The following is a 23023-nucleotide window of genomic DNA, read 5'->3' on the forward strand; positions in this document are numbered from 1 at the left end:
GTTTGGGCTGTGAGGCATTACCCTCTTGCTTAGAGGATGCAGAATTAGAGGCCGGTCCGTTCCTGAAATTGCAAAAGGAATGAAAATTAGACTTATTCTTGGCCTTGAAAGGCCTATCTTGAGGAAGGGCGTGGCCCTTTCCCCCAGTGATGTCTGAGATAATCTTTCAATTCAGGTCCAAATAGAGTTTTACCTTTGAAAGGGATGTTAAGCAATTTTGTCTTGGATGATACATCCGCTGACCAAGGCTTTAGCCAAAGCGCTCTGCGCGCCACAATTGCAAACCCTGAATTTTTCGCCGCTAATCTAGCTAATTGCAAAGCGGCATCTAAAATAAAAGAGTTAGCCAACTTAAGTGCGTGAACTCTGTCCATAACATCCTCATATGGAGTCTCTCTACTGAGCGACAGTTCCTCAAACCAGAACCACGCTGCTGTAGTGACAGGAACAATGCACGAAATGGGTTGTAGAAGGTAACCTTGCTGTACAAAAATATTTTTAAGCAAACCTTCCAATTTTTTATCCATAGGATCTTTGAAAGCACAACTATCCTCGATAGGAATAGTAGTGCGCTTGTTTAGGGTAGAAACTGCCCCCTCGACCTTAGGGACTGTCTGCCATAAGTCCTTTCTGGGGTCGACCATAGGAAATAATTTCTTAAATATAGGGGGGGGGGGGGAACAAAAGGTATGCTGGGCTTCTCCCACTCCTTATTCACTATGTCCGCCACCCGCTTGGGTATAGGAAAAGCGTCGGGGTGCACCGGAACCTCTAGAAACTTGTCCATCTTGCATAATTTCTCTGGAATGACCAAGTTGTCACAATCATCCAGAGTAGATAACACCTTCTTAAGCAGTGCGCGGAGATGCTCTAATTTAAATTTAAACGTCACAACATCAGGTTCAGCTTGTTGAGAAATTTTTCCTGAATCTGAAATTTCCCCATCTGACAAAACCTCCCTCATGGCCACTTCAGATTGGTGTGAGGGAATGACAGAACAATTATCATCAGCGCCCTCCTGCTCTTCAGTGTTTAAAACAGAGCAATTGCGCTTTCTCTGATATGCAGGCATTTTGGATAAAATATTTGCTATGGAGTTATCCATTACAGCCGTCAAATGTTGCATGGTAATAAGCATTGGCGCGCTAGATGTACTAGGGGCCTCCTGCGTGGGCAAAACTGGTGTAGACACAGTAGGAGATGATGTAGTATCATGTCTACTCCCCTCATTTGAGGAATCATCTTGGGCAATTTCATTATCTGTGGCAGTATTGTCCTTACTTTGTTTGGACGCTATGGCACAATTATCACACACGGGGCTTATCCGAAGGCACAGACATGTTAAACAGGCTTAAACTGGTCAATAAAGCACAAAAAACGTTTTAAAACAAAACCGTTACTGTCTCTTTAAATTTTAAACAGAAACACTTTATTACTGAATATGTGAAAAAGTATGAAGGAATTGTACAAAAATTACCAAAATTTCACCAGTGTCTTAAAGCATTAAGAGTATTGCACACCAATTTTCAGAGCTTTAACCCTTAAAATAACGGAACCGGAGCCGTTTACAAATTTAACCCCTATACAGTCCCAGCTACAGCCTTTGCTGTGACATTACCAAGCCCAGAGGGGAATACGATACCAAATGACGCCTTCTAGGAACTTTTCCAAACACTTTCAGGTCCTCACACATGCATCTGCATGTCTTGCTCTCAAAAAACAACTGCGCAGTAATGGCGCGAAAATGAGGCTCAGCCTACAACTGGGAAGGCCCTTCCTGACTGGAAAAGGTGTCTAACATAGTGCCTGACGTTAAAAAACTTTCCCCAAGTTTATAAGTGTGAATTATCAGCATAAACATGTATAAAATGTCCAAATAAAGCACACGATTTAGCCCATAAAAGTGTCTACCAGTTTTATAGCCCATATTAAGCCCTTTATTCTGTTTGAGACTAAGAAAATGGCTTACCGGTCCCCATGAGGGGAAATGACAGCCTTCCAGCATTACACAGTCTTGTTAGAAATATGGCTAGTCATACCTTAAGCAGAAAAGTCTGCTAACTGTTTCCCCCAACTGAAGTTACTTCATCTCAACAGTCCTATGTGGAAACAGCAATCGATTTTAGTTACAGTCTGCTAAAATCATCTTCCTCTCACAAACAGAAATCTTCATCCTTTTCTGTTTCAGAGTAAATAGTACATACCAGCACTATTTTAAAATAACAAACACTTGAAAGAAGAATAAAAAACTACATTTTAAACACCAAAAACTCTTAACCATCTCCGTGGAGATGTTGCCTGTGCAACGGCAAAGAGAATGACTGGGGTGGGCGGAGCCTAGGAGGGACTATATGGCTAGCTTTGCTGGGACTCTTTGCCATTTCCTGTTGGGGAGGAGATATTCCCACAAGTAAGGATGACGCCGTGGACCGGACACACCAATGTTGGAGAAAATCCCTTTCCTCCTGTGATATCTCAAATAATTTCAGCCAAACCAGGGACAAACAAGGTCTTAACCTTGTAGGGAATAGTTAATAACTTAGAAGAAACATCCGTAGACCAGGATTTTAACCAAGGGGCTCTGCGAGCTAGAACCACAAAACCAGACATTTTTGCTCCCAGTTTAATGACCTGTAAGGAAGCATCCGTAATAAAGGAATTGGCTAACTTAAAAGCCTTAATTCTGTCCTGGATCTCCTCAAGAGAAGTATCTGTCTGAACAGAATCAGACAAGGCATCAAACCAGTAAGCTGCAGCGCTGGTAACAGTAGCAATACACACCACAGGCTGCCATTGAAGACCTTGGTGAACATACATTTTCTTTAATAATGCCTCCAATTTCTTATCCATTGGATCCTTAAAAGAACAACTATCCTCTATGGGAATAGTGGTCCTCTTAGCCAAAGTGGACCATGCATAAGTCTTCATAAAAGACAACACAACCCGTTTCTCAGTCTTATATAAACATTACATCAGGTCAGACACACCTAATGAAATGGTCATATAAGACTGAGAAACTCGTGTTTTACATATTGTTTTTATTTAAGTCTTTTTATTTTTTGAAGACTTTATTGCACGGCTTTATTTTATTCCCCCAAGTGTATGCTCTATTTACACACGTATTGAGCCTTATTTTTTTGCAAGATACTTCAAGTGAGGTTCCCGTCTTGCGAGTTAACTGCCAAAAGGCTCCTAAAGGTTCAGCAGGCGTGTGTAGCACTTCTCAAGTGCTTGATACTTTGCGAGTATATACAGCATTGATCACTGAACATTGGGAAGATCCTGATGCAACTCTGAGTTTCCTCCGACATTTGTGAACAGCTGGTGACAAGCTACAACGTAAAAGATTGGATCACCCAGAGGATAGCCATCTGAAGGCTAATAAAGGTTCAGCAGGCGCATGTTGCACTTCATAAGTGTCTGATACTTTGTGAGTATTTTGTATTCAGCGTGTCTGTACAACGTACCACATTGATTTTGCATCCATTGTGTCGCCTTCTTCTCTTACATTTTCTTATTTGATGGTTTGACTGTGGTGTCTTTGGCTCCTCCTGGTGGCCAGGTATTGAATTTCCATATGTAGAGAAGGAACGAGCAGGCAATACAAAGAGGTGCTAAAAAGTTCAAAAATTTATTGGAAAAAAAAAAAGACTGAATAGTCCAGAACGATGCAGACATGTAACAGGAGGACAGACAGGATGGCTGACGCATTTCACGCCCCTACAGGCACTTACTCATCTTGTCTATGTGTAAGCACCTGTAGAGGCGCAAAACGTGTCAGCCGTCCTGTTACATGTCTGTGCATCAATCTGGACTATTCAGTCTTTTTATTTGTATTTTTTCAATAAATTTTGGAACTTTTTAGCACCTCTTTGCAGCGCCTGCTTGTTCCTTCTCTACATTAGTGACTGCGGTGTGATTCTTCCACTGCTACAGCACTCCGAGAAGTTTTTTGAGTAATCCTGGGTGACCTTTTTACAGCGTGTTCACTTCTGCTTGGGGCTTCCGTTCTTGAGACGGCGAGGACCGTAACCTGTCTGCTTGCTGTTGAATTACCATAGGTAATGAAATTGTGTACTCACTACCATGAAAAAACAAAAACACAAGAGAAAAAAAAAACAAACAAAAAACACAACCCCCCTCCAAAAAACCGACAAACTTGTAGACTCAAGACTACTACTGTAGGCCCTTTATGTGGAATATGGAAAGCACATAGAATGAAGATATAGTACAAAAACTCAAATCATAAAAAGCATACCTACATGTTGCAAGGCATCAATCCTACCCAGATCAGGACCTTTATGACTTCCTGCATGAAGGTCGGTTTGTGAACAACCAATGTTGTTTATCTAGGTGTTGTCTGACTGCACATGCCCGGCATAACATATGAAAGCTACTTACCATTAAAGTGGGCCATAGGATTAGTTTCTACTGCCAACAACCAATATCGTACAAGCTTAATCTAAAAGTGGAGAGTAGTCTAGTCAGAGGCATTATAGGCAAGGGTCTGCCCAGAATTTATATCCCCCCCCCAAAGCCAAGTGTTCAACATCTACTAAATAATTACACTGCATGACCTAGATTACAAAGAAATTGCCTAACCCATATAATTTAATTTACCAGGATCAGATTCTTCAGTGTCTGAAGTGCTGGACTCACTGGAGCTCTCAGATTCAGAAGAAGAGAATCCTTTAACTTTACCAGAGCCAGAGGAGGGAGCTTCTAATTTATCTGTAGTGTAAGGAAGAAGATTGGAAAAGGCACATTATGATTCTTATGATAATGCAAAAAAAAAAGTGTTTAACTGTGGTGAATTTATACCTCTACAAACATCACATTTTCTTTAAAGAAAGACTATTGTTTAAGTTACTTATTACAATAAGCCTCAGGTAAGTAAAAATATAAAATTTAAAAACCGTTTACTTGTCTCACCTTGCGGCTTTCGTTTCTTCCTCAAACATGAGGTGACATATCTCTCCAATTCTCGCAGTGTGGACGGTTTGAGTGTCTCAAAGTCTATCTCAATCTCATCAGGATTGGAATTCTTGAGAGAAGGCTCACGGGATTGGATGATATGCACAACACGGCCTAATTTTTCCCCAGGTAGCTTATTAATATCCAGACTCAACTGCCGTTTCTCCTCATAGGACATAGGCCGACATCGTTGAGGCTCCTCCTCTGAGGACTCACAGGGTGCAGGGGGCGGTGCTGGACGAGGAGGACGTGACACAGGTGGTGGTATTTCCTTTTTAATGCTGGAGAAAAGATGAAAAACATAATTTATGTAAGAACTTACCTGATAAATTCATTTCTTTCATATTAGCAAGAGTCCATGAGCTAGTGACGTATGGGATATACAATCCTACCAGGAGGGGCAAAGTTTCCCAAACCTCAAAATGCCTATAAATACACCCCTCACCACACCCACAATTCAGTTTAACGAATAGCCAAGTAGTGGGGTGACACAAAAAGGAGTAGAAAGCATCAAAAGGAACTGTAAAATATAATTGTGCTTTAAACAAAAAATCATAACCACCATAAGAAGGGTGGGTCTCATGGACTCTTGCCAATATGAAAGAAATGAATTTATCAGGTAAGTTCTTACATAAATTATATTTTCTTTCATGTAATTGGCAAGAGTCCATGAGCTAGTGACGTATGGGATAGTAATACCCAAGATGTGGAACTCCACAGAAGAGTCACTAGAGAGGGAGGGATAAAAATAACAGCCAATTTATGCTGAAAAAATTAAATCCACATCCAAAAAAAAATAAGTTTTTCTAATAATTGAAATGAAAAAACTTAAAACATAAGCAGAGGAATCAAACTGAAACAGCTGCCTGAAGAACTTTTCTACCAAAAACTGCTTCCGTAGAGGCAAATACATCAAAACGGTAGAATTTAGTAAATGAGTGCAAAGGAGACCAAGTTGCTGCTTTGCAAATCTGATCAACTGAAGCTCCATTCTTAAAAGCCAACAAAGTGGAGACTGATCGAGTAGAATGAGCTGTGATTCTCTGAGGCAGGGCCTGACCCGACTCCAAATAAGCCAAAAGGAAGAACCTGTAAGGAATTAAAAACCAAATTAAAACTCCAAGGAGGAGAGATTGATTTAATGACAGGCTTGATACAGATCAAAACCTGTACAAAACAGTGAATATCAGGAAGTTAAGCAATCTTTCTGTGAAATAAGAACAGAAAGAGCAGAGATTTGTCCCTTCAAGGAACTTGCAGACAAACATTTATCCAAATTATCCTGAAGAAACTGTAAAATTCTAGGAATACTAAAAGTATGCCAGGAGAATTTATTAAAAGAACACTATGAAATATGTCTTACAAACTCGATAATAAATCTTCCTAGTAACAGATTTACGAGCCTGTAACATAGTATCAATTACTGAATCAGAGAAACCTCAATGACTAAGCACTAAGCGTTCAATTTCCACACCTTCAAATTCAATGATTTAAGATCCTGATGTTATGCTTACCTGATAAATTAATTTCTTCTATGGTACGAGTCCACGGATTCATCCTTTACTTGTGGGATATTATCCTCCTGCTAACAGGAAGTGGCAAAGAGCACCACAGCAGAGCTGTCTATATAGCTCCTCCCTTAGCTCCACCCCCCAGTCATTCGACCGAAGATACAGGAAGAAAAAGGAGACAATAAAAGGTGAGGAGTGACTGAAGTTTAAAATAAAAAACATAATCTGTCTTAAAATGACAGGGCGGGCCGTGGACTTGTCGTACCATAGAAGGAAATTAATTTATCAGGTAAGCATAAATTTACTTTTCTATAAGGTACGACAAGTCCACGGATTCATCCTTTACTTGTGGGATACAATACCAAAGCTACAGGACACGGATGAACGGGAGGGACAAGACAGATGGCTAAACAGAAGGCACCACTGCTTGAAGAACTTTTCTCCCAAAAATAGCCTCCGAAGAAGCAAAAGTATCAAATTTGTAAAATTTGGAAAAGGTATGAAGCGAAGACCAAGTCGCAGACTTACAAATCTGTTCAACAGAAGCATCATTTTTAAAAGCCCATGTGGAAGCCACCGCTCTAGTAGAGTTAGCTGTAATTCTTTCAGGAGGCTGCTGTCCAGCAGTCTCGGATGCCAAACGGATGATGCTTTTCAGCCAAAAAGAAAGAGGTAGCCGTAGCTTTTTGCCCTCTACGTTTTCCAGAATAGACAACAAAGAAGATGTTTGACGGAAATCTTTGGTCGCTTGCAAGTAAAACTTCAAAGCACGAATCACGTCCAAGTTGTGCAACAGACGCTCCTTCTAAGAGGAAGGATTAGGACACAGAGAAGGAACAACAATTTCCTGATTAATATTCCTATTAGTAACAACTTTAGGAAGCAATCCAGGTTTGGTACGCAAAACCACCTTATCAGCATGGAAAACAAGATAAGGCGAGTCGCATTGCAATGCAGATAGTTCAGAAACTCTTCGAGCCGAAGAGATAGCAACTAAAAACAGAACTTTCCAAGATAGAAGCTTAATATCTACGGAATGCATAGGTTCAAACGGAACCCCTTGAAGAACTTTAAGAACTAAATTCAAACTCCATGGCAGAGCAACAGGTTTAAACACAGGCTTGATTCTAACTAAAGCCTGACAGAACGACTGAACGTCTGGAACATCTGCCAGACGCTTGTGCAATAAAATTGATAAAGCAGATATCTGTCCCTTTAAGGAACTAGCTGATAGCCCCTTCTCCAATCCTTCTTGGAGAAAGGACAAAATCCTAGGAATCCTGATCTTACTCCATGAGTAGCCTTTGGATTCGCACCAATAAAGATATTTACGCCATATCTTATGATAAATTTTCCTAGTGACAGGCTTTCGAGCCTGAATCAAGGTATCTATGACCGACTCAGAGAATCCCCGCTTGGATAAAATCAAGCGTTCAATCTCCAGGCAGTCAGCCGCAGAGAAACTAGATTTGGATGCTGGAATGGACCTTGAATCAGAAGGTCCTGTCTCAGTGGCAGAGTCCATGGTGGAAGAGATGACATGTCCACCAGGTCTGCATACAAAGTCCTGCGTGGCCACGCAGGTGCTATCAAAATCACTGAAGCTCTCTCCTGTTTGATTCTGGCAATCAAACGAGGAAGGAGAGGAAATGGTGGAAACACATAAGCCAGGTTGAACGACCAGGGTACTGCTAGAGCATCAGTACTGCCTGAGGATCCCTTGACCTGGATCCGTAACAAGGAAGTTTGGCGTTCTGACGAGAAGCCATCAGATCCAATTCTGGTGTGCCCCATTGCTGAATCAATTGTGCAAACACCTCCGGATGGAGTTCCCACTCCCCCGGATCAAAAGTCTGACGACTTATAAAATCCGCTTCCCAGTTCTCCACTCCTGGGATATAGATTGCTGATAGATGGCAAGTGAGTCTCTGCCTATCGAATTATTTTGGTAACCTCTATCATCGCTAGAGAACTCTTTGTTCCCCCCTGATGATTGATATATGCTACAGTCGTGATATTGTCCGACTGGAATCTTATGAATCTGGCCGAAGCCAGCTAAGGCCACGCCTGAAGCGCGTTGAATATCGCTCTCAGTTCTAGAATATTTATCGGGAGGAGAGCCTCCTCCTGAGTCCACAAACCCTGTGCTTTCAGGGAATTCCAGAATGCACCCCAGCCCAAAAGGCTGGCGTCCGTCGTCACTATGACCCACGCTGGCCTGCGGAAACACATTCCCTGGGATAGATGATCCTATGACAACCACCAAAGAAGAGAGTCTCTGGTCTCTTGATCCAGATTTATCTGAGGAGATGAATCTGCATAATCCCCATTCCACTGTTTGAGCATGCATAGTTGCAGTGGTCTGAGATGCAAGTGACCAAACGGAAATATGTCCATTGCCGCTACCATTAGTCCGATTACCTCCATACACTGAGCCACTGACGGCCGAGGAATGGAATGAAGAGCTCGGCAGGTGGTTAAAATCTTTGATTTCCTGACCTCAGTCAGAAATTTTTTCATGTCCACCGAATCTATCAGAGTTCCCAGGAAGGGAACTCTTGTGAGAGGGATAAGTGAACTCTTTTTTACGTTCGCCTTACACCCGTGAGATCTTAGAAAAGCCAACACGATGTCCGTGTGAGACTTGGCTAGTTGGTAAGTTGACGCCTGAATTAAGATATTGTCGACATAAGGCGCCACTGCTATGCCCCGCGGCCTTAGAACCGCTAGAAGGGACCCTAGCACCTTTGTGAAAATTCTGGGAGCTGTGGCCAACCCGAAGGGAAGAGCCACCAACTGCTAATGCTTGTCCAGAAAGGCGAAACCGAGGAACTGGTGATGATCTTTGTGGATAGGGATGTGTAGATACGCATCCTTTAAGTCCACGGTGGTCATATATTGACCCTCCTGGATCATTGGTAAAATAGTCCGAATGGTCTTCATCTTGAAGGATGGGACTCTGAGGAATTTGTTTAGGATCTTGAGATCTAAAACTGGTCTGAAGGTTCCCTCCTTTTTGGGGACCACAAACAGAATGGAGTAAAACCCCTGCCCCTGTTCCGTTTTCGGAACTGGGCGGATCACTCCCATGGTATATAGGTCTTCTACATAGCGTAACAAAACGCCTCTCTTTTTGTCTGGTTTACAGACAATTGAGAAAGATGGTATCTCCCCCTTGGAGGAGAAACTTTGAAATCTAGAAGATACCACTGGGTTACGATTTCTAAAGCCCAGGAGTCCTGAACGTCTCTTGCCCAAGCCTGAGCAAAGAGAGAAAGCCTGCCCCCTACTAGATCCGGTCCCGGATTGGGGGCTAACCCTTCATGCTGTCTTGGTGGCAGCAGCGGGCTTCTTGGCATGTTTACCTTTGTTCCAAGTCTGGTTAGATCTCTAGACTGACTTGGATTGAGCAAAATTCCCCTCTTGTTTTGCAGCAGGGGAAGTGGTAGCGGGACCACCTTTGAAGTTTCGAAAGGAACTAAATTTATTTTGTTTTCCTCCAGTGATGTCTGAAATGATCTCTTTCAGTTCAGACCCGAATAGGGCCTTACCTTTGAAAGGGATGGCTAAAAGCTTAGATTTTGATGACACATCAGCAGACCAGGACTTAAGCCATAACGCTCTACGCGCTAAAATGGCAAAACCTGAATTCTTTGCCGCTAATTTAGCCAGTTGAAAAGCGGCATCTGTAATGAAAGAATTAGCTAGCTTGAGAGCCCTAATTCTACCCAGAATATCATCTAATGGGGTCTCAACCTGAAGAGCCTCCTCCAGAGCCTCGAATCAAAAAGCAGCTGCAGTAGTTACAGGAACAATGCACACTATAGGTTGCAGAAGAAAAACCCTGATGAACAAATATTTTCTTTAGGAGACCCTCTAATTTTTTATCCATAGGATCTTTGAAAGCACAACTGTCCTCAATAGGTATAGTTGTACGCTTAGCCAGGGTAGAAATAGCTCCCTCCACCTTAGGGACCGTCTGCCACGAATACCGCATGGTGTCTGATATGGGAAACATTTTCTTAAAAGTAGGAAGGGGAGCGAACGGAATATCTGGTCTATCCCACTCCTTAGTAACAATGTCCGAAATCCTCTTAGGGACCGGAAAAACATCAATATAGGCAGGAACCTCTAGAAATCTGTCCATTTTACACAATTTCTCTGGTACTACAATAGGGTCACAATCATCCAGAGTCGCTAAAACCTCCTGAGCAATAAGTGGAGGTGTTCTAATTTAAATTTAAAAGCCGTCATATCTGAGTCTGTCTGAGGGAACATCTTTCCTGAATCAGAAATCTCTCCCTCAGACAGCAAATCCCTCACCCCCAACTCAGAACATTGTGAGGGTACATCGGATATGGCTAATAAAGCGTCAGAGGGCTCAGAATTTGTTCTCACACCAGACCTACTGCACTTCCCCTGCAACCCAGGCAGCTTAGATAAAACCTCTGTCAGGGTAGTATTCATAACTGTGGCCATATCTTGCAGGGTGAAAGAATTAGACACACTAGAAGTACTTGGCGTCTCTTGTGCGGGCGTTAATGGTTGTGAGACTTGGAGAATTAGATGGCATAACCTGATTCCCTTCTGACTGAGAATCATCCTGCGACATACTTTTATTACCTAAAATATGTTCTTTGCAATTTATTGACCTTTCAGTGCATGAGGGACACATTCTAAGTGGGGGTTCCACAATGGCTTCTAAAGGCATTGAACATTGACTTTCCTCAATGTCAGACATGTTGAACAGGCTAGTAATGACCACAAACAAGCTTGAAAACACTTTATTTAGTGAAAAAATAACAATCTTAAAAAAACGGTACTGCACCTTTAAGAGAAAAAAAAGCATACACGTTCTGCAAAACTGCTTTAAAATACACCAATCTTTTAGAATTTTTGATATAAGACTCAATTTGTGTAGTTAAAGGGACACTGTACACAAAAATTTTCTTTCCTGATTCAGATTGAGCATGAAATTTTAAGCAACTTTCTAATTTACTCCTATTATCAAATTTTCTTCATTCTCTTGGTATCTTTATTTGAAATGCAAGAATGTAAGTTTAGATGCTGGCCCCTTTTTGGTGAACAACCTGGGTTGTCCTTGCTGATTGGTGGATAAATTCATCCACCAATACAAAAGTGCTGTCCACAGTACTGAAACCAAAAAAAAAAGCTTAGATGCCTTCTTTTTCAAATAATGATAGCAAGAGAACGAAGAAAAATTGATAATAGGAGCAAATTAGAAAGTTGCTTAAAATTGCATGCTCTTTCTGAATTACAAAAGAAAAAATTTGGGTACAGTGTCCCTTTAAGTTTGCCCCACAAGAAAAACAAACATTCAAACATTTAACCCTTTATAGCCTAAATCCGGAAAAAACACCCCCAGCACCCCGCCACAGCCCTGCTGTGGCGCCTACCAGCCCTCAAGGATTGGAAAAATGGGGTTAAAGCTTCGATTTGGCCCAATACTTCCACAAGGGCCCTCCGGAGTTGGAGTTTGCTTAGTAAATACAACTGCGCACCTGAGGCGCGAAAATAGGCTCCGCCCATCTCACTCAATGTTTTGTCAGCCTAAATGAACCGCACCAGAGAGGTTCCAAACTAGCCATGTGGGTTCTGAGACCCAAAAAATAAGCCAAGTGTACCCTCAAAGTTGCCAAAAAACGTTAACAGCACTCCCAGTTCACAAAACGTTTGCCCACAAACATTCAAAACTCTGTGTCAACCATTTTTTAATTAGCCCCTTATGCAAGCTTAGTAATACACTTATATAACTCTTAGGATTACTGTTTACCCTTACCCTCATGGGGATACTGTCAGCCTTTCTGAAATATCACAGTCTCTCCAAAAAAAATGACTGAACATACCTCACTGCTATATAGCATGAAAACGTTCCTCACACTGAAGTTTCTTGTACCCCTCAGCCTCTGTGGGAACTGCTCTGGATCTCAGTGACAAATGCTAAGATCATCTGCTGCCTGAGAGTAAATAGTACACACCGGTACCATTTAAAATAAAAAAATCTTGCTTGAAGAAAATAAAAACGAACATTTTATCACCTCTTTCACTTTACCCTTCCTAGTACTTAGAGTAGGCAAAGAGAATGACTGGGGGGTTGAGCTAAGGGAGGAGCTATATAGACCGCTCTGCTGTGGTGCTCTTTGCCACTTCCTGTTAGCAGGAGGATAATATCCCACAAGTAAAGGATGAATCCGTGGACTCGTCGTACCTTATAGAAGAAACAACCCTTGAGACAGAAGGTCTGGTCTTAAAGGAAGTGGCCAAGGTTGGAAATTGGACATCCAGTCAAGATCCGCATACCAGAACCTGTAAGGTCATGCTGGTGCTACCAGAACCACAAACAAATGTTCCATGATGATCTTGGAGATCACTCTTGGAAGAACCAGAGGCGGGAAGATATAAGCAGGTTGGTAAAACCAAGGAACTGCTAATGCATCCACTGACTCCACCTGAAAATCCCTGGACCTGGATAGGTACCTGGGAAGTCTTATTTAGATGAAAAAACAACATGTGAATGGAGTGACCACTCCCCCGGATGTATAGTCTAACGGCAGAGATAATCCACTTCCCAATTGTCTACACCTGGGATATGAACCACAGGAATTAGACAAGAGCTGTATACCGCCCAAGAAAGCATCCACTACACTTTAATAGCTAGGGGACTGTGAGTCCCACCCTGATGATTGACATATGCCACAGTTGTGATATTGTCTGTCTGAAAAAAATTAACGGTTCTCTCTTCAACAGAGGCCAAACCTGAAGAGCCCTGAAAATAGCACAGAGTTCTAAAATATTGATTGGTAATCTCACCTCCTGAAATTTCCAAACCCCTTGTGCTGTCAGAGATCCCCAGACAGCTCCCCAACCTGAAAGACTTGTATCTGTTGTGATTACAGTCCAGGTTGGACGAACAAAGGAGGCCCCTTGAACTATACAATGGTGATCTAACCACCAAGTCAGAAAGAGTCGAACATTGGGATTTAAGGATATTAATTATGATATCTTTATATAATCCCTGCACCATTGAATCAGCATACAAAGCTGGAGAGGTCACATATGAAGACGAGCAAAGGAGAACGCATCCGATGCTGCAGTCATGAGACCTAAAACTAACATGCACATAGATACTGAAGGGAATAATGGAGACTGAAGGTTCCGACAAGCTGAAACCAATTTAATTTGTATCTTGTCTGTTAGAGGCAGAGTCAGAGACACTGAATCTACCTGGAAACCTAAAAAGGTGAACCTTGTCTGAGGAATCAAGAAACTTTTTGGCAAATTGATCCTCTAACCATGTCTTTGAAGAAACATCACTAGTTGATTCGTGTGAGATTCAAAATTTACAGATCCAGAACTGGCCTGAATGAATTCTTTCTTTGGGACAATGAATAGATTTGAATAAAACCCCAAACCCTGTTCCTGAACGGAACTGGTATAATTACCCCTGAAAGCTCTAGATCTGAAACACACTTCAGAAAAACCTGAACCTTCACTAGATTTGCATGAGAGAAAGAATCTTCTCACAGGAGGTCTTACTCTGACTCCAATTCGATACCCTTGAGAGATAAAACTCTGAATCCATTGATTTTGGACAAAATCTGCCCAAATGTTTTGGAAAAAAGTTTAATCTGCCCCCACCAGCTGAGCTGGAATGAGGCCTGCACCTTGATGCAGACTTGGGGACTGGCTTTGGTTTCTTAAACGGCTTGTATCAAATAAATTGTTACCTTGGAAAGAAAGGAGATAGTAATCAAGACTTCCTATCCTTAAAAGGAAGTACTATCTTCCATAGGGATAGTAGTATGTTAGGTAAGAGTAGAAATAGCCCCATCAACTTTGGGGATTTTTTCCCCAAAACTACAATCTAACTGTTGGCAAAGGCTACAACTTTTTAATCCTAGAAGGAATAAAAGTACCACCAGGCCTATCCCATTGCTTTGAAATAATATTAGAAATAACATCAGGAACTGGAAAAACCTCTGGAGAAACCACAGAATATAAACAGAATTGAAACGTTTACTAGTTTAAGTATCAAGAGGACTAGTTACCTCAATATCCAAAGTAATCAACATCTCTTTAACAAGGAACAAATATATTTCATCTTAAAGAGAAAAGAAGATTTGTCAGTGTCAATATCTGAGGCAGGATCTTCTGAATCAGACAGATCTTTATCAGAGAAGGAAAAACAGTATGTTGTCGGTCATTTGAAATTTCATCAACTTTATGTGAAGTTTTAAAAGACCTTTTACGTTTATTAGAAGGCAGAATAGCAGATAAAGCCTTCTGAATCGCATCAGCAATAAAATCTTTTATATTCACAGGGATATCATGTACATTAGATGTTGAAGGAACAACAGGCATTGTACTATTACTGATGGATACACTCTCTGCATGTAAAAGCTTATCATGACAACTGTTACATACCACAGCTGGAGATATAATCTCCACTAATTTACAACAGATACACTTATTTTTGGTAGAACTGTTATCAGGCAGCAGGGTTCCAACAGTGGTTTCTGAAACAGGATCAGATTGAGACATCTTGCAAATGTAAGAGAAAAAACAACATATAAAGCAAAAATGATCAATTTCCTTATATGGCAGTTTCAGGAATGGGAAAAAAATGCAAACAGCATAGCCCTCTGTGCATAGAAAAAAAAAAGCAAGAGGCATATAGGAAGTTGGGTTAAAATAATAAATTTGGCGCCAAGTATGACGCGCAACAAATTTTTTTGGCGCCAACATCTGGAAACGACAACTTGCTTCATGGCAGACGCGACCTTGTGCAAGGAAACCTGGCATCAACTAAGACGCCGGAAATGACGAATTTGCAACACCGAAAGCACCTTCTCGCCAAGAATGACGCAATAAATATTAGCATTTTGCGACCTCGCGAGCCTAATTTTGCCTGCGAAAACTAAATGAAAAACATAATTTATGCTTACCTGATAAATTTATTTCTCTTGTAGTGTAGTCAGTCCACGGGTCATCCATTACTTATGGGATTATATCTCTTCCCCAACAGGAAGTTGCAAGAGGATCACCCAAGCAGAGCTGCTATATAGCTCCTCCCCTCACATGTCATATCCAGTCATTCGACCGAAATAAGACGAGAAAGGAGAAACCATAGGGTGCAGTGGTGACTGGAGTTTAATTAAAATTTAGAACTGCCTTAAAAGACAGGGCGGGCCGTGGACTGACTACACTACAAGAGAAATAAATTTATCAGGTAAGCATAAATTATGTTTTCTCTTGTTAAGTGTAGTCAGTCCACGGGTCATCCATTACTTATGGGATACCAATACCAAAGCTAAAGTACACGGATGAACGGAGGGACAAGGCAGGAAATTTAAACGGAGGGAACCACTGCCTGAAGTACCTTTCTCCCAAAAATAGCCTCCGAAGAAGCAAAAGTGTCAAATTTGTAAAATTTTGAAAAAGTGTGAAGTGAAGACCAAGTTGCAGCCTTGCAAATCTGTTCAACAGAGGCCTCATTTTTAAAGGCCCAGGTGGAAGCCACAGCTCTAGTAGAATGAGCTGTAATTCTTTCAGGAGGCTGCTGTCCAGCAGTCTCATAGGCTAAACGTATTATGCTACGAAGCCAAAAGGAGAGAGAGGTAGCCGAAGCCTTTTGACCTCTCCTCTGTCCAGAGTAAACGACAAACAGAGAAGAAGTTTGCCGAAAATCTTTAGTTGCCTGTAAGTAGAACTTCAGGGCACGGACTACGTCTAAATTATGCAAAAGACGTTCCTTCTTTGAAGAAGGATTAGGACATAATGATGGAACAACAATCTCTTGATTGATATTCCTGTTAGAAACAACCTTAGGTGAAAACCCAGGTTTAGTACGCAGAACTACCTTGTCTGAATGAAAGATCAGATAAGGAGAATCACAATGTAAGGCAGATAACTCAGAGACTCTTCGAGCCGAGGAAATAGCCATCAAAAACAGAACTTTCCAAGATAACAGCTTGATATCAATGGAATGAAGGGGTTCAAACGGAACGCCTTGCAGAACGTTAAGAACTAAGTTTTAGCTCCACGGCGGAGCAACAGTCTTAAACACAGGCCTAATCCTAGCCAAAGCCTGAACGTCTGGAACTTCTGCCAGACGCTTGTGTAGAAGAATGGACAGAGCAGAAATCTGTCCCTTTAACGAACTAGCGGATAAGCCCTTTTCTAAACCCTCTTGTAGAAAAGACAATATCCTAGGAATCCTAACCTTACTCCATGAGTAACTCTTGGATTCGCACCAATATAAATATTTACGCCATATCTTATGGTAAATTCTTCTGGTAACAGGTTTCCTAGCCTGTATTAAGGTATCAATAACCGACTCAGAGAAGCCACGCTTTGATAGAATCAAGCGTTCAATCTCCATGCAGTCAGCCTCAGAGAAATTAGGTTTGGATGGTTGAATTAGAAGGTCCTGCCTCAGAGGCAGAGACCATGGTGGACAGGACGACATGTCCACTAGGTCTGCATACCAGGTCCTGCGTGGCCACGCAGGCGCTATGAGAATCACCAATGCTCTCTCCTGTTTGATCTTGGCAATCAGTCGAGGAAGCATCGGAAATGGTGGAAACACATAAGCCATGTTGAAAACCCAAGGGGCTGTCAGAGCATCTATCAGCACCGCTCCCGGGTCCCTGGACCTGGATCCGTAACAAGGAAGCTTGGCGTTCTGGCGAGATGCCATGAGATCCAGATCTGGTTTGCCCCAACGATGAATCAGTTGAGCGAATATCTCCGGATGAAGTTCCCACTCCCCTGGATGAAAAGTCTGGCGACTTAGGAAATCCGCCTCCCAGTTCTCCACGCCTGGGATGTAGATAGCTGACAGGTGGCAAGAGTGAGACTCTGCCCAGCGAATTATCTTTGAGACTTCCAACATCGCTAGGGAACTCCTGGTTCCCCCTTGATGATTGATGTAAGCCACAGTCGTGATGTTGTCCGACTGAAATCTGATGAACCTCAGAGTTGCTAACTGAGGCCAAGCTAGAAGAGCATTGAATATTGCTCTTAACTCCAGAATATTTATTGGGAGGAGTTTCTCCTCCTGAGTCCATGATCCCTGAGCCTTCAGGGAATTCCAGACTGCGCCCCAACCTAGAAGGCTGGCGTCTGTTGTTACAATCGTCCAATCTGGCGTGCGAAAGGTCATCCCCTTGGACAGGTGGGGCCGAGAAAGCCACCATAAAAGAGAATCTCTGGTCTCTTGATCCAGATTTAGTAGAGGGGACAAATCTGAGTAATCCCCATTCCACTGACTTAGCATGCACAATTGCAGTGGTCTGAGATGCAGGCGCGCAAATGGTACTATGTCCATTGCCGCTACCATTAAGCCGATTACTTCCATGCACTGAGCTACTGACGGGTGTGGAATGGAATGAAGGGCACGGCAAGCATTGGTAGAAGTTTTGATAACCTGGCCTCCGTCAGGTAAATTTTCATCTCTACAGAATCTATAAGAGTCCCTAGGAAGGGAACCCTTGTGAGTGGTAATAGAGAACTCTTTTCCACGTTCACCTTCCACCCATGCGACCTCAGAAATACCAGAACTATCTCTGTATGAGACTTGGCAGTTTGAAAACTTGACGCTTGTATCAGAATGTCGTCTAGGTACGGAGCCACCGCTATGCCTCGCGGTCTTAGTACCGCCAGAAGTGAGCCCAGAACCTTTGTAAAGATTCTTGGAGCCGTAGCTAACCCGAAGGGAAGAGCTACAAACTGGTAATGCCTGTCTAGGAAGGCAAATCTTAGGTACCGATAATGATCCTTGTGAATCGGTATGTGAAGGTAGGCATCCTTTAAGTCCACTGTGGTCATGTACTGACCCTCTTGGATCATGGGTAGGATGGTTCGAATAGTTTCCATTTTGAAAATTTGTTTAGGATTTTTAAGTCCAAGATTGGTCTGAAGGTTCCCTCTTTCTTGGGAACCACAAACAGATTTGAATAGAATCCTTGTCTGTGTTCCGTCCGCGGAACTGGGTGGATCACCCCCATTAGTAAGAGGTCTTGTACACAGCGTAGAAATGCCTCTTTCTTTATTTGGTTTGCCGATAACCTTGAAAGATGAAATCTCCCTTGTGGAGGAGAAGCTTTGAAGTCCAGAAGATATCCCTGAGATATGATCTCCAACGCCCAGGGATCCTGGACATCTCTTGCCCAAGCCTGGGCGAAGAGAGAAAGTCTGCCCCCCACTAGATCCGTTTCCGGATAGGGGGCCCTCTCTTCATGCTGTCTTAAGGGCAGCAGCAGGTTTTCTGGCCTGCTTGCCCTTGTTCCAGGACTGGTTAGTTTTCCAGCCCTGTCTAACGAGCAACAGCTCCTTCCTGTTTTGGAGCGGAGGAAGTTGATGCTGCTCCTGCCTTGAGGTTACGAAAGGCACGAAAATTAGACTGTTTAGCCTTTGATTTGGCCCTGTCCTGAGGCAGAGCATGGCCCTTACCTCCCGTAATGTCAGCGATAATTTCTTTCAAGCCGGGCCCGAATAAGGTCTGCCCTTTGAAAGGAATATTAAGCAATTTAGATTTAGAAGTCACGTCAGCTGACCATGATTTAAGCCATAGCGCTCTGCGCGCTTGGATGGCGAATCCGGAGTTCATAGCCGTAAGTTTGGTTAAATGTACGACGGCATCAGAAACAAATGCATTAGCTAGCTTAAGTGCTTTAAGCTTGTTCATAATTTCATCCAATGGAGCTGTGCGAATGGCCTCTTCCAGAGACTCAAACCAGAATGCCGCCGCAGCAGTGACAGGCGCAATGCATGCAAGGGGCTGTAAGATAAAACCTTGTTGAACAAACATTTTCTTAAGGTAACCTTCTAATTTTTTATCCATTGGATCTGAAAAGGCACAACTATCCTCCACCGGGATAGTGGTACGCTTAGCTAAAGTAGAAACTGCTCCCTCCACCTTAGGGACCGTCTGCCATAAGTCTTGTGTGGTGGCGTCTATAGGGAACATTTTCCTAAATATGGAAGGAGGGGAAAAAGGCACACCGGGTCTATCCCACTCCTTGCTAATAATCTCTGTAAGCCTTTTAGGTATAGGAAACACGTCAGTACACACCGGTACCGCATAGTATCTATCCAACCTACATAATTTTTCTGGAATTGCAACCGTGTTACAATCATTCAGAGCCGCTAATACCTCCCCTAGCAATATGTGGAGGTTCTCAAGCTTAAATTTAAAATTAGAAATCTCTGAATCCAGTCTCCCTGGATCAGATCCGTCACCCACAGAATGAAGCTCTCCGTCTTCATGTTCTGCAAATTGTGACGCAGTATCGGACATGGCTCCCACATCATCAGCGCGCTCTGTCCTTAACCCAGAGCTATCACGCTTGCCTCTTAATTCTGGCAATTTAGATAATACTTCTGTCATAACAGTAGCCATGTCTTGCAAAGTGATTTGTAAGGGCCTCCCTGACGTACTTGGCGCCACAAAATCACGCACCTCCTGAGCGGGAGGCGAAGGTACTGACACGTGAGGAGAGTTAGTCGGCATAACTTCCCCCTCGTTGTCTGGTGATAATTTCTTTACATGTAAAGACTGACTTATTTAAAGTAATATCAATACAATTGGTACACATTTCTGTTGGGTTCCACATTGGCCTTCATACATAGTGAACAAACAGATTCATCTGTGTCAGACATGTTTAAACAGACTAGCGATGAGACTAGCAAGCTTGGAAAATACTTTTCAAATAAATTTACAAGCAATATAAAAAACGCTACTGTGCCTTTAAGAAGCACAAAAAAGCTGTCACAGTTGAAATAACAATGAACCAAATTAGTTATAGCAACCAAATTTTCACAGTAAATGCATTAAGTTAGCAAAGGATTGCACCTACCAGCAAATGGATGATTAACCCCTTAATACCCAAAAAACGGATAACAATTTAATAATTAACGTTTTTATCACAGTCAAACACACTGTCACAGGTCTGCTGTGACTGATTACATCCCTCAAAATGAATTTTGAAGACCCCTGAGCTCTCTAGAGTAGGAAGATTGTGACTGAATTTTTACTGCGCAAAAAAGCACTAAAATAGGCCCCTCCCACTCATATTACAACAGTGGGGAAGCTCAGATAACTGTTTCTATGCAGAAACAAAAGTTAGCCATGTGGTAAAAATCATGCCCCAACAAGTTTTATCACCAAGTACCTCACAAAAAACAATTAACATGCCAGTAAACGTTTTGAACATACATTTTAAAAGTTATGAAGTGTTATTAATAAGCCTGCTACCAGTCGCTTTTACTGCAGTTAAGGCTCATACATTACTTCAGTATTAACAGTATTTTCTGAGTCAAATTCCATTCCCTAGAAAAATACTTCAGTGTACACACACTCATCAGCCTAATACCAGTCGCTACCACTGCATTTAAGACTGAACTTACATTACATTGGTATCAGCAGTATTTTCTCAGTCAATTCCATTGCTTAGAAAAATAATTTACTGCACATACCTCGTTTGCAGGGGGGCCCTGCATGCTATTCCCTTTTTCTGAAGTTACCTCACCCCTCAGAATGTGTGAGAACAGCCAGTGGATCTTAGTTACGTCTGCTAAGATCATAGAAAACGCAGGCAGATTCTTCTTCTAATGCTGCCTGAGAACAAACAGCACACTCCGGTGCCATTTAAAATAACAAACTTTTGATTGAAGAAATAAACTAAGTCTAAAAACACCACAGACCTCTCACAACGACCTATCTTTAGTTAGGTTGCAAGAGAATGACTGGGTATGACATGTGAGGGGAGGAGCTATATAGCAGCTCTGCTTGGGTGATCCTCTTGCAATTTCCTGTTGGGGAAGAGATATAATCCCATAAGTAATGGATGACCCGTGGACTGACTACACTTAACAAGAGAAAATAGTCAATTTAAAGAAAAGACTATACCCCAGGTAAGAAAAAATAACTTTCTAAAAATGTTTCTCCCAATTTTGAAACTGATAGTCTGCAAAAGAAAATATACATAAACCTGACAATACATATATTTAGAACTTTATATAAATGCATAAAGTGCCAAACCATAGCTGAGAGTGTCTTAAGTAATGAAAGCATACTTACCAAAAGACACCCATCCACATATAGCAGATAGCCAAACCAGTACTGAAACTTTAACAGAGGTAATGGAATATGAGAGTATATCGTCGATCTGAAAAAGGGAGGTTGGAGATGAATCTCTACGACAGAGAACCTTTGAAAAGATTTCCCACAAGGAAATCCATAAAATCAATAGGCAATACTCTTGACATCCCTGACATTCAATGTACTCAAGAGGAATCAGGCTTCAAAATGCTGAGAAGCGCATATCACAGAAGAAAATCAAGCACAAACTTACTTCACCACCTCCATAGGGAGGGAAAGTTTGTAAAACTAAATTGTGGGTGTGGTGGGGAAACTTTGCCCCTCCTGGTAGGATTGTATATCCCATACGTCACTAGCTCATGGACTCTTGCCAATTACATGAAAAATATAACTAATAGGAAACTTGGATAGAGTTTGAAAAATGTATAAGGGTTAAAAAAAAGAAAAGATAACAATGGTTTAAAAAAAAAAAAAAAAATAAAGAAGAAGATGCATATGGAAAGAAAAGCAGAGTTAGTAGGAATAGAAAAAAGCACAGGGGAGTTGAAAGAATGGGAGCAGGGAGACCAGGAAAAGGAAACTTCTCTTTTACATAATCTTGTGTCCGTCTCAATTTAATAGTACTATGGAAGTGTTCCCGATTAGCCAGTGAAACCTAGTCCACAGAACAAGTTGCAAGTGTCCTGTTAGCTTAAAAATCATAACAGCTTTAACAGGTTTTTAAATGTTGCTCTTTCAAAATCAGGAAAATAAATGGAGTTTAATGTTCCTTAAAGTAACAAATCAGGAAGGCAGCGATGGCAAGCCTCATTGAGCCCTAGTCACAATTATTCTTGTGAAAGTGCAACACACTTAAAGGGACACTCAAGTCAAAATTAAACTGCATTGTCTTGTTATCTTGCATTTGTTGATTATGCAAATCTATTATGTTGACCTTTAAAGTGAAGGTAAACTTTGGTGAATGAAAGCCCATTTTTTAAAAATACTATTAAAAACAGGGGCACTTTCATTCATCAAAGTTTACAAAGCAGCCATTTTTAAAAAAAAAAAAAATACCTTTTTTTCTTTTCACAGCTAGAGCAGCTTCCCTCACCCGGAGAGCCTCTCTTCACACGTCAGCAATGACTAATCCTGCTTCCTCCAACCCCAGCTTTCCCTCCAGGGTAGTCATTGCCTTAGGCCATGCTGTGATTGGAGGAAGCCAGATTAGTCATTGCTGACGTGTGAATAGAGGATCTCTATGTGGGGGAAGCTTCTCTAGCTGTGAAAAGAAAAAAAAGGTAATTTTTTAACAAAACGGTTGCTTTGTAAACTTTGAGGAATGAAAGTGCCCCTGTTTTTAATAGTATTTTTAAAAAAATGGGCTTTCATTCAAAGTTTACGTTCACTTTAAGCATCCACCATTCATTTAAAG

The 23023-nt window shown here is 41.8% G+C and overlaps 1 protein-coding gene across 1 annotated transcript in view; it reads right to left on the reverse strand.

Annotated features, from left to right (window-relative positions):
* LOC128663661 (bromodomain-containing protein 4B-like) overlaps window positions 1-23023 on the reverse strand; it is a 777540-nt gene that overhangs the window by 219176 nt on the left and 535341 nt on the right. The window contains 2 exon segments of the mRNA XM_053718097.1: window positions 4621-4731; window positions 4933-5255. Of these exon segments, the coding sequence (XP_053574072.1) occupies window positions 4621-4731; window positions 4933-5255 (434 nt within the window).

This window comes from Bombina bombina, chromosome 6 (genome assembly GCF_027579735.1).
Source record: "Bombina bombina isolate aBomBom1 chromosome 6, aBomBom1.pri, whole genome shotgun sequence".
NCBI classification, from domain to species: domain Eukaryota; kingdom Metazoa; phylum Chordata; class Amphibia; order Anura; family Bombinatoridae; genus Bombina; species Bombina bombina.